This window comes from Scyliorhinus torazame, chromosome 6, assembly GCF_047496885.1.
Source record: "Scyliorhinus torazame isolate Kashiwa2021f chromosome 6, sScyTor2.1, whole genome shotgun sequence".
Taxonomy (NCBI): Eukaryota; Metazoa; Chordata; class Chondrichthyes; order Carcharhiniformes; family Scyliorhinidae; genus Scyliorhinus; species Scyliorhinus torazame.
The window spans coordinates 74,014,505-74,027,361 of record NC_092712.1 but is presented as its reverse complement, the minus strand read 5'-3'; the positions used below and the strand labels follow the sequence as shown (position 1 = coordinate 74,027,361).

The window sequence follows — 12,857 nt, the reverse complement described above, 5'->3', positions numbered from 1 at the left end:
GAATCTTACCAATGTTTACAGATGCACCATGGAAAGCATCCTATCTGGTTGCATCACAGTATGGCAACTGCTCGGTCCAAGACAGTAAGAAACTACAGAGAGTCGTGAACACAGCCCAGTCCATCAGGCGAACCGCCACCCATCCACTGACTCTGTCTATACCTCCCGCTACCTTGGGAAAGCAGGCAGCATAATCAAAGACTCCTCCCATCCAGGTATTCTCTCTTCCAACTTCTTCCATCGGACAGGGGAGCAAAGTATCGTACACTCCCCTGTCTGCATCAATGCTGCCAAGGTGGAGATGGTTGGCAGCTTCAAATTCCTAGGTATAGTCAAAGGGTATGGGGGGAAAAAAGGAACAGTCTACTGAGTTGGATGATCAGCCATGATCATAATGAGTGGTGGAACAGGCTTAAAAAGCCGAATGGCCTACTCCTGCTCCTGTTTTCTATGTATCCGTGGATGTCATGAGAGGCACATCGGTAAGTTGAAGGCTTATCTCAAAGGATGTCGAGCCTATGATGGCAACAGGAGATTAGAAAGGTTGAGGAGTCTCATGAATTGGGGTAGGGACATAGGAGGGCAGAATAACATCCACCTGAGGTTCCCCTCCAAGCCACACAACATCCTGACCTGGAAAAATCTGTCGCCGAGTCTGGTGTCGCTGGTTCAAAATTCTGAAACTCCTACCCTAACAGCACTGTGGGTGTACAACACCACATAGACTGCAGTGGTTCAAGGTGGCAGCTCACCACCACCTTCTCAAGGGCAATTATAGGTGGCCAACAAATGGTGGCAAAGTCATGTGAAAAAATAAAAAGAGAGGAAGGAAACAAAAGGAGACGTAAGGAGAGGAGAGTTCCAGAAGGTGCAAAGAGAAATGAAGTAGTTTGTACTGATTTTATTTTATTTTTAAAAAATATATTTTTATTAAGAATTTTTCAATAACAATACTTTCCACCTTACAAACAAAGACCCCCCCCCCCACCCACCCCCCCGTAACAAAGAAAAGAAAAAGAACTCGCGTGGCAAGACATGAACATGGCAAGTCAATAAAATACAGAACTTTGTACATTGGATTCTTCCCGTACATGTCAGTTTCCAGATCATTCATGTGCTTTCTTGCTCACATTCCCCCCACAGGAACCCCCCCCCCCCACCCAACGAACGATGTCCCCCCCCTCCCCCCCGGGTTGCTGCTGCTGCTGTCCGACCTTCATCTAACGCTCCGCGAGATGGTCTAGGAACGGTTGCCACCGCCTGTAGAACCCCTGCACAGACCCTCTCAAGGCAAACTTTATCCTTTCCAACTTGATAAACCCGGCCATATCATTTATCCAGGCCTCCACGCTGGGGGGCTTCGCCTCCTACCACATTAGCAAGATCCTTCGCCGGGCTACTAGGGACGCAAAGGCCAGAATGCCGGCCTCTTTCGCCTCCTGCACTCCCGGCTCGTCCACTACTCCAAATAGTGCTAGCCCCCAGCTTGGCTTGACCCGGACTTTCACCACCTTAGATACTGTTCCCGCAACTCCCCTCCAGAACCCCTCCAGTGCCGGGCATGACCAAAACATATGGACATGGTTCGCCGAACTTCCTGAGCACCTCCCACATCTGTCCTCCACCCCAAAGAACCTACTCAGCCTCGCCCCAGTCATATGCGCTCTATGAACCACCTTAAATTGTATCAGGCTAAGCCTGGCACACGAGGAAGAGGAATTAACCCGACTTAGGGCATCAGCCCATAGCCCCTCCTCAATCTCCTCCCCCAACACCTCCTCCCATTTACCCTTCAGCTCCTCTAACAAAGCCTCCCCCTCTTCTTTCATCTCCTGGTATATCGCCGACACCTTGCCCTCCCCGATCCATACGCCCGAGATCACCCTATCTTGAATCCCCCGTGCCGCGAGTAGCGGAAATTCCCTCACCTGCCGCCTCACAAACGCCCTCACTTGCATGTACCTGAAAGCGTTTCCCGGGAGTTGTACTGATTTTAAAGGCAACGAGTGAAATTAATAGTGTTTGTTGTGTAGCTAAGATGACATTTTGTTATTGATGAATAGCAGCACCTCGTTCCATGTTAAATCATCTTAAAATCAACCAATCATACAAGAAGGGGAAAGAGTTGCTGTGCACATTAGAAATAAAATTACTATTTCAAGATACTTCTTTTTCTAATTATATGTTGTTGATATTCTCTGTGAATCCATCTGTCACAATGAACTTGAAAAGCCGACTGGAATGCCAACAGTACAACCTGTAGCAATCAATTACAAGAATTATCTAATTATGCATCTTCATTGTAAAAACCCCTGACTCATTCGGGGGCAATACGTTTTAGCAATTACAGGCTCAAACCTCAAGCTTTAACACTTCAAAACTGGAAAAAAAACATAAATTTTACTTGGATTTGATAGGAGTTTTCCCCCTCTTCATGCCTTCCACTTCATGCTATATCTTGCACGATTATCCCCAACGCCTTTGCTGTGCAATGCCTATTCATGACAGCTCATGTATAAATATCAACCATCAGTGTTTCTTAGTGACAGTCAGCAGCTTTGCAACACTAACCATATTTATACCCATGGCTCATCTACTCGAAGGGATTTAAATCTCATGCTATACAAAGGAGGCAAATTCTCGTGGGATCAGACATTCCTGCTCATTGTGCACAATGATGTCCAATCAATGATGTCCAATCCCTTTCTTCAGCAGTACCTGATACAGAGGAGTGAGGGGGCCAACGTAAACTAGGTGCAGGAAGGGGGGGGGGAGAAGTGTGGTAAGTGTGGCCAATGGGAAGGAAAGTTTGCCAACATGAAATCAGGGCAGTGCCATCAGGAAAGGGGGACAAGAGGAAAGGAAAAAGAGTAGAGGCAAGTGGCACTGTGAACTGAGGAATGGAAGAATAATGCCAGGGTCAACTGTGAGTGGGTGAGGGGTTTCAGCAGTGGAGAAGAGAGAAGATTGCTAGCTTGAATTAGACTGGAAGGAAAGGGACAGCAGTGAGAGGAACAGAGTCTCGGCATGGATTGTGAGCGGAGATATGAGGGCTAGTGTAAATTCAGGGGTGGGAGGGCAAGGGAAAGAGGTGAAGAAGTGAATGCCAGCATGAACTTGGTGAGAGGGTGTGAAGAGTTACAAGATGAACAAAATAATTATGTTTTTGGAAGCTACACATGCTCTTTCTATAATTCACTGCCCACGAGGAAATGCACAGTTGATGCACCCCAGGAAATTTGCTCTGGGAGCCAAAATTCTGAGTTCACAGTCTGTGCCTTCCTGAAGTTGCATGAAGATGATCGGGAAATTGTAAGTACCTTGGCAGAGAACTTGATTCCAACCATCCCATAATACAGCTTGAACATGTCAAAATGATGAGAGATTTCTAGAGAAGCGCACTACTTTCTGGAGCCTCAATATGCGCCATCATTGAACAGTGGATCATTGGTTGCTACCTTCATAGGGAAATGCTGAAGCAGAGTGCAGGATGAGCAAAAATTGAAGCATTATCTCTCGTACATTGGTATGCACCTCCCTCCGGCGGTGGTTTTTGAAGCAGGTCACGTAGGGACGTTTGAAGGTGCAAAAGATTCTAGCAGTCACGGGGTTAAAACTCAGGTTTTCAAGGGACAAATTCAAATGAAATAATCTGTTTCTAAGTCTTTCCATGTATGGTCCCAACACTTCAAGCAATTATGTTGCATAAAAGTCAATCAAGATTGATTAATATGGAAGGGGAGTTACATCACAGATGGTTGGAGGCTTGACATTTGCACACTGGTGAAAGGACAAAAAATGATCTGAAAGGCATTTGTTTCTTCCAAGAAAACAGGAATTCATTATTATGCCAGGAAGTCTGAATTCATATTTTCCTGTATGGTCTGTAGTTTGAGAAGAATACTTGTAGCAAACCTTGAATTCATGACCCATAGAACAGTTTTACAGGAGGAATTTTGTCTGATGGTTTCTGCAGTTTTTTTGAAAGTGTTAGCATCGCACCAATCTACCCATAATGCTCAACGCACAAGTCAAATCAAAGTCACCCCTGAACTGATTCAGACTGTTGATAACAATTTCAACAAAGCCTTTGGAGTGATTGGTAATAGTTCTGAAATGCAGCCATCGGAACGCAGGAATTAGGAGAAGTAGACAATTCAGTCCCTCGAGCCTGCTCCGCCATTCAATCAGATCCTGGCTGATCTCTTCCTGGTCTCAAATCCACCTCTCTACCCGTTTCCCACATTCCTTTAACCCATTTAAAAAAAATCAGAAATGTATTTATCTCCCTCTTGAAACCATTGAATGATTCGGACTCCACCGCACTAAGGGGCAGCGAGATCCACAAATTCACCACCCTCTGCGTGAAGTAGTGTCTCCTCATCTCAGTTTTAAATCTACCGCCTCTCAACCTATATCTGTACTTCTTGTTCTAGATTGCCCCACAAGGGGCAACATTTGGGTCTATATTTACTTTATCAACCCCTTTTTGTATTTCATATATCTCGATCAGTTCCCCTCTCATCCTTTTAAACTCCAGCGAATGTAAGCCCAAACTGTTTGATCTCTCCTCATATGTCAACCCTTCATCCCCGGAATCAATCTAAAGAACCTCCTCTAAACTGCTTCCAATACCACAACATCCTCCCTCAAATAAGGGGACCAAAACTGGACACAATACTCCAGTTGTGGTCTCACCAATACCCTACACAATTCCAACAACACTCCAATACTTTTATACTCCAGTCTTTTTGCAATAAACGCTCACATTCCATGTGTCTTTATTTTTTTTTTGTACCTGCATATAGACTTTCTGCGATTCATGAACAAAGACACCCAGATCCCTCTGCCCTGACGCATTTTCAATCTGCTTTCCATTTAGGCAATAGTTTCCCAGACTATTTTTTCGGCCAAAATGGATAACCTCAAACTTATCCACATTAAACTCCACGTGTCAACTGCCAAATTGTGGCTCTAAAAAAGGCCAATCATTTCATGCTGATGTCAGTCACTTTTACTTCCTAGTGGTGAGGGGAAGTTTGACTTGCAAACAATAATCAGCAAATTGCACCCAAAAATAGCAATTAGACAGCAACTACCCTCAGAATTTACCGAGACCACTTTCTCATAATGAACCGGGCAGGCGATGAGCTCAAAAATCAAAAGCTCCAGGCCACTGAGTGACAATGCCAGAGGAGGACAGCTCATTTTATGAGAAGCCTTTTCATTTCTCAATACCTTTTGAGGGTTAACCAAGTCGTTACCTGTGGATTATGTCTCTTATAGGTTTCCTCCAACCTTGAAATAGTTCTCAAAATCACCTTCATAATGGTGTGAAGAAGTACATACAGCCTTTTCCCCCATTTAGAGTACCTCAGCACCAGCAGCTAGTTTGGGGACCTGCGGCAAGGTAAATGAGGGTGAGAAAGGCGGAAATGAGGGTGAGAAAGGCAGAGAGGAGGGTGAGACGACGGCTAGCAAAATGAAGGTAAAACAGGACCAGTGCAGGGCAAGAACCGGGAGGGGGGTCACCGTGCTAGCGAGGAGGGCCAAGACGGGAAAGCAGGAAGAAAGGAGGGCCGCGGAGCTCCTCTCAGGGGAGAGGGAGGGAGCGCCTGGTACAAAGGGGGGGGGGGGGACAGAGCAGGGGGGGGGGGAGAAGAACACAGGGGGAGGCAGAGGAACAGGGACTATGGGGGGGCGGGAGAGGAGTCGGGGGGAGAGCGCAGAACAAGAGAGAAGCAAAGAGAAGGATGAGGTAGATAAGCAGCACGAACACAGGCCTGACGGGCATGGAGCAGGGCGAGGAACAACGATGGTACCACAAACAGCCGCTCAAAAGGGCTTCAGGGCAAAGGGAAACCCTGGAGTGCAGGGGTGCAGCCACGTGACGCGTACACAAAACTGGTGGCCATGTTGGGTGCCCCCTGGACAAAAGGAAACCTCGGAGCCATGGGGCCCGACCTCATGGTGATAGCGGCGATCATGGCCAGGTAAGTATGGGTGATCCCGCAGGACCGGGGGATCGAACACCACCCACCAGGATTGTTACCTGGAACGTAAGGGGACTCAACGGCCCAGTGAAATGATCCAGAGTCTTCACCCACCTAAGAAGCCTAAAAGCAGACATAATCTACCTACAAGAGATGCACCTGAGGGAGAAGGACCAACTGCTGGTACGAAAGGGCTGGGTGGGACAGACGAGGGCTAGGGGGGTAGCAATATTAATTAGCAAGAGGGCGAGGTTTACGGAAACCAAGACAGTTACGGACCCAGGGGGACAGTACGTCATGGTCAGCGGTGTCCTGGAAGGCGCACCTGTCGTACTGGTAAATATGTACGCGCCCAACTGGGACGACACAGAATTCATAAAGAAGACCATGGCAGAAATCCCCGACCTTGACACACACCGACTGATCATGGGGGGAGACTTCAACTGTGTACAGGACCCACTGACTGTCCGATCAAACCCCAGAGCAGGGAGAAAGACTGGCATGGCTAGGGAACTAGGAGCATTTATGGAGGAGGTGGGGGCGGTGGACCCATGGAGGTCCCTGCAGCTGGAGAGAAAGAATTTTCATATTTCTCACAAGTACACACGGTATACACCCGTATCGACTTCTTTGCAGTGGGGAAATCGGTGCTTCCAGGGATCACAGGAACGGAGTACTCCGCGATCGGTATCTCTGACCACGCTCCACACTATATGGATGCGAGGTTGGAGACAGGCCATGCCCAGCGCCCCACATGGAGGCTGGACACAGACCTCCTGGCCGATAAGGCCTTCTGTCAAAAAACATCGTGGGCCATAGGTGACTACTTTAGTAACAACCAAAATGGGGAGGTCTCACCCTCCACGTTCTGGGAGGCACTGAGGCCATGATTAGAGGAGAGATCATAGCCTACAAGGTAAGCAGAGATAGGGAAGAGAGGGTGGCCAGGCAACAACTGGTGGACTCCATCCTGGAAGTCGACAGAAAATACTCCGATGCCCCGACTGTAGAGCTGCTAGCGGAGAAAAAAAAAGCTGCAAATGGACTTAAACCTACTATCCACTAGGAAAGCAGTGTACCAACTCCGCCACACACAGGAAGCCTTCTACGAACACGGTGGCCCTATTGGCTCACCAACTGAGAGAGTAGGCAGCCACAAGGGAAATAGCGCAGGTTATGGATAGCAAAGACAGACTGGTAACAGAACCAAAGGAGGTCAATCGGGCGTTTGAGACCTTCTACCGGGGACTGTACCCCTCCGAGACCCCAACGGGGTCGCGGATATGAAACAATTCCTAGACAGATGGGACTACCAGTTGTGGGGGAAGACAGACGGGGGGAGCTGGAAGCACCAATAGACCTGGGAGAAATCATGGAGAGCATCAGCTCCATGCAGGCGGGGAAGGCACCGGGACCCAACGGGTTCCCGGCGGACTTCTACAAAAGATTTGCACCAGTCCTGGCCCCACACTTAAGGGACATGTTCGCGGACTCACTGGCAAGGGGCACCCTGCCCCCCACGCTAGCGCAGGCCACAATTTCACTGATACACAAAAAAGATAAAGACCTGACGGAATGTGGATCAAACAGACCCATTTCTCTGCTGAACGTGGATGCGAAAATACTCGCAACGGTCCTGGCCAAAAGGCTGGAGGGCTGCGTACCAGAGCTGATCACAGAGGACCAAACTGGCTTTGTCAAGGGTAGGCAGCTCACAGCGAACATCAGGCAGCTGCTGAACGTAATAATGATCCCCCCCTCCCCCTCCCCCGGGGAGAGAACACCAGAGGTGATCTTCTCACTGGACGCAGAAAAGGCCTTCGACAGAGTCGAATGGGAACACCTCCTCGAGGTACTGGAACGGTTTGGGCTAGGAGCGGGGTTCACCGCCTGGGTGAGGCTCCTGTACAACGCTCCCAAGGCGAGCGCCCAAACTAACACCACCAGCTCTAAATACTTCCAGCTGCAGAGAGGAACAAGACAGGACTGCCCCCTGTCCCCATTCTTGTTCGCGCTAGCCATCGAACCCCTGGCGATAACCCTGCGGGATGTGAAAAGCTGGAAGGGAATCCAGAGAGGGGACAGAGAGCACAGAGTCTCACTCTATGCAGATGATTTGCTCCTCTATGTCTCGAAGCCACAGGAGGGACTGAAGGCAATACTGCAAATACTGAAAGAGTTTGGAACCTTCTCGGGCTACAAACTTAACCTGGGCAAAAGCGAGGCATTCCCAGTGAACCCAAACGGGGGAGGGAGAGAGCTGGATGGGCTCCCGTTCAAAACAGCCCAGAACAGATTCCGCTACCTGGGGGTCCAGATAGCCAGAGACTGGACACAGATCCACAAATGGAACCTGACCAGCCTGGTGGAGGAAGTAAGAAGAGACCTTCAAAGGTGGGGCTCACTCCCACTCTCCCTGGCGGGGAGAGTGCAGACGATCAAGATGAACATACTGCCAAGGTTCCTCTTCCTGTTTAGATCCATTCCGATCTTCATCCCAAGGCCTTTTTCCAAAACGTAGACAGTCTAATCAAGGCGTTTGTGTGTGTGTGTGTGTGTGTGTGTGTGTGTGGGGGGGGGGGGGGGGGGGAAGAAGAACCTGAGAATTCCCAAACAGACGCTGCAAAGAAGGAAAATAAAAGGGGGCTTTGCCTTAACAAACCTACAATACTCCCACTGGGCAGCAACGGCAGAAAGAGTGAGGGGATGGGTACAAGAACCAGTCACAGATTGGGTACAAGTGGAGGAGGCATCCTGTAAAGGAATGACCCTCCGGACCCTGGCCACAGCAGAACTCCCATCCTCCTCAACAAGATACACAAGAAGCCCAGTGGTAGCGGCCATGCTGAGAACGTGGACCCAGCTGAGACAACACTTCGGGATAACCAAAATGCCCTCCATGGCTCCCATATGCAGCAATCACAGATTCCCCTCCAGCCATGCTGGATACCACCTTCAAAAGATGGAGGCGGGACGGGGGCACACTGATGGTCGAGGACTTCTACATAGGGAACAGACTGGTGAAACTAGACGAACGGACGAGGAAGTGGAAGCTAGCAAAAGGACAGGAAATGAGACACCTCCAAATAAAACACTTCTTCCGCAAAGAGACAGTGGGGTACCCCGGGGCCCCAGAAAGCACACTACTAGAGGACCTGATTGGCACAAGCAACGAGAAGGGGGGGCTATGTGGGAAAATATACGGGCAGCTACTGGACAGAGCCCGGACTCCACTGGATGAGATCAGACAAAGATGGGAGGACGAACTGGGGACAGAGGTAGGATGGGGACTCTGGAGCAAAGCACTGAGCAGGTGAACTCCACCTCCTCCTGCGCAAGGCTCAGCCTAATGCAGCTCAAAGTGATGCACAGAGCGCACCTGACCAGAACCCAAATGAGCATGTTCTTCCCGGAGGTGGAGGACAAATGTGAGCGGTGCCAGAGGGGCCCGGCCAACCACACCCACATGTTTTGGGCTTGCCCCAAGCTTGCTGGGTTCTGGACAGCCTTCTCCGAGGCAATGTCCAAGGTTGTGGGGGTGAGGGTGAAGCCATGCCCAATAGTGGCAATCTTCGGGGTATCGGAGCAGCCAGAGTTACACATGGGGAAGGGGCCAACGCCCTTGCTTTCCTAATCGCACGCCGGAGAATCCTGCTCGGCTGGCGATCGGCAGCACCACCCAAAGCTGCAGACTGGCTCACTGACCTTTCGGAATTTCTCCACCTGGAGAAGATTAAGTACGCCACCTGAGGGTCAGAGGAAGGCTTCCTGGATACTTGGAGGCAGTTTGTCGGTCTGTTCCAAAACCTGTTCGAGGCCAACAACGAGGAGTAACCTAATAAGAATTTTTTTTAAATACCAAGATATGGTAGGGGGAAGATCACAGAGATTGGGGTGGGGAGCTACCACTCACCTTTTTTATTCCACTCTGTCCGGAAAATAAAAAAAAACACAGCCAAAGCAAGGGTGGGGGGGGAGGGGGGGACACGACAACAACAACAGGGAAGGGGGTGGAACCATAGACCGAGCCAGAGGGCAATGAAATGCACAGAGGTCAGTTAAACGAAGGACAAACTAAATCTCTCTGTATAATAAAGGAAATTAGCGCGAGCGAGAAAAATGTGGTGTGTATATATACAACTGTTTATAAATATGGGATATGCCAATAAAAATATTTTTTTTAAAAAATAGTTTGGAGGCCTGCAGTGCAATGCAGTGGGGGGGAGGGGGGGGGTGACTTTGAGGAAGTATTGCAAAGCAGACAGCAATTTGTGCCCAAGAATTGGAACATGCTGATAAGTTTAAATATTCCCAGATAAAGAAACTGTGAGCAGGGCGGGGAAATATTGAAATGGAGAATTGATCTCATTAAAAGTCAAGCAGTTTTCTCAATGAGATCAAGTAAGTTGTTCCTCTACACCAGACGTAAAAGTGATGATCACCTTGCCTTAAATGACAAAGTAGCTCACCTGGCTTATTACTTAAAGAAATGTTTTGAGCTTTATATGAGAGGGGACCTCCACGAGAACAGAGAACTTAGTACAATACATCCTGTTTTTCAAACAAGAGAACATTTGCAAGAACTGCAGGTAGATCAAACTCCAGAGCCTTTGCATACATTTTCCAACTCAGCAAATACTGCAGTGTCAGTAAACAAAAACGTTATGCGATTCTTCTCCAGAACCGAACACTTCTATCCATCGATACGAGTGAACACCTAATGCAGCACATTTTCTACTCAGCGAATGATTCACTAGGGGGCGGTGGGGACAGGGGAGGAAAGGGAACACATGATCAACAAATAACTATTGTTACCACTCTTCACTTACACATGTCCCATCTGCTCTACTGTACATTGGAAGAAAATAATTAAAAGATACATTTGCAAACTAAGCACCTAAAGGTAATTAGCAAGCTATTTTCAAATAAAGGTGCTATAATACACAATGACATTTACAGAGCTTCTTAATTGCACCATTACTGAACTATATGGATCATGAAGCTACTACACATACTGCTAGTGTGTTTCAGTGAACCACTTCATATACTCAGAGATATATTACACTCCAGATGATTTAGAAACTTTCAATATCCAAAGAACCTGAAATAAGTCCTGTACTGAACGTAAACCAACTGCTCCCCTGCGTACACATACAAAACATGACAACACTTCTGAATTTGAGCATCGCAGTAGCCTGTAGCTGCTAGCTGGAAAATGTCATGCATTTTTTCACATGTGGTAAATATACTCTCAATCACTTGTATGTTTTTGATAGTATATTTTATTCAGCTGTATGTGTGATATGTCAGAAATTTCTGCAGCCAAATACTGCTTGGAATTACAAATTTCGAGCAAGGAAAGATAAATTGAATGTGACAATTTAGTAAACAATTCCATTTTAGTTATGACGCTGCAAGAAATCCAACTGCTCATCAAAGTATATCAGATCGTGAATCTGTAAACCGAATTTGTTGATTTTGTGCCAAATGTACCACAACAGTCTGTGCGACTTAAAAACGCAGAACTCTTACCAAGTCACTTGGAGCCTGCATCTGACTCGATTCCTTTTTCTAGAGTGGAAATAACAAAGAATAAAAACACATGGCATAAAAGGTACTGGCATGTGTGTTACACAGATGAACACAGTGACAAAAGCAAACCCCATGTTTGAAAGTATTCACGGGTATCTTTCACATGATCTGTTTTACAGCTGAGACCAATTATTGCGACGGAAAGAAAAGCTCTATGAGTCTTTCAAATTTCAATATCCTTCCTTCTTTTTAAACACATGAAGGACAATGGACTCCCAGTGCATTGAGGAGACATCCAAATTGATATTTTATTACCTGCTGATTATTTTTGAAAGGAATCAGAGCATTTTATTAAGATGATGTACTTGCATTATATTTTACTTTATTTTGAATTTATATCAAATAATATAGCATTTTCATTCAATTATGAATGGCTTCATGACTTTGAGTGGTCATCCAGAGCCGGGATATCATTTGGCATTTGAGTTTTGTTACATTGAAATGCAGGTGGCTCCAAGTTGAAAGCAAAACATTAGTTTTGCAATTCATCTAACTTTGCTACAGGAGAAAGAATCAAAAAGTACTCAAGCTCTGATCACTGGACAACCAATTCAGAACAAACTATCAAGCTAACACTGATTCCAGCAGAGCGAGAGCAACGGGTTCAAGTTGCGTAATGGCTTGGAACTCAATTCTACGTTCTTCCTCCAGCATCAATCCAAAATGAAAGAAGACTTTCTTCTTCCCATTTATTTAAAAATTGATGAAAAGGCACTAGAGTTTAGTGCTTAATTGATTACCTTTACTTTCATCTTCATTATGCAACTAAATTAGTATGATTCATAAATTAGTATGAATCACTTAACACAACAGAAAATCATGTTATGCGTTATTGATTTGTCCTAAGGCTGTCAAGAATTTAATGAAAGTGATAATTTAAGTTGGACGTAACAAAACTAAGAGTTATCAGTCATTGCTCCTTCAATTGATTTCTACCTTGGTGGATAAAATGAACTTGTAATCTGTTTAAAAAAATACAAATAGAAACTGAGAAGGACTTTCAAAAAATTCTCAAATCCAAATAAAAAAATTGTTTCCCCCCTTCCTGCAGTGTAGTAGACAAAAGTACTCAGTAAAATAAGCACATTGCTCAGCATGACAGCTGTGAAACTCCAGAGCTGGACACGCATGCTGAAGAAACAGGTTCAAATCCCAGCCGTGATTGGAGCTCATGATTGGGAATCCCATGGGCAGGTTTCACTGGTTCTCAGCTGTGCTGCTGGATGTAGTGGCTCACAGTACCAGCAGACTGCATCTCAAGGGGAGGAATTA

General features: G+C 46.8%; 1 protein-coding gene across 6 annotated transcripts in view; it reads right to left on the bottom strand.

The window, feature by feature from the left end:
• Positions 1-12,857, bottom strand: part of pard3aa (par-3 family cell polarity regulator alpha, a) — a 1,126,646-nt gene that overhangs the window by 438,890 nt on the left and 674,899 nt on the right. For all 6 annotated transcript variants that reach the window (XM_072508331.1, XM_072508330.1, XM_072508326.1 and 3 more), the window contains exon 12: positions 11,526-11,564. In XM_072508331.1, coding sequence (XP_072364432.1) covers positions 11,526-11,564 — 39 coding nt within the window. The remainder of the gene's footprint in view (positions 1-11,525; positions 11,565-12,857) is intronic.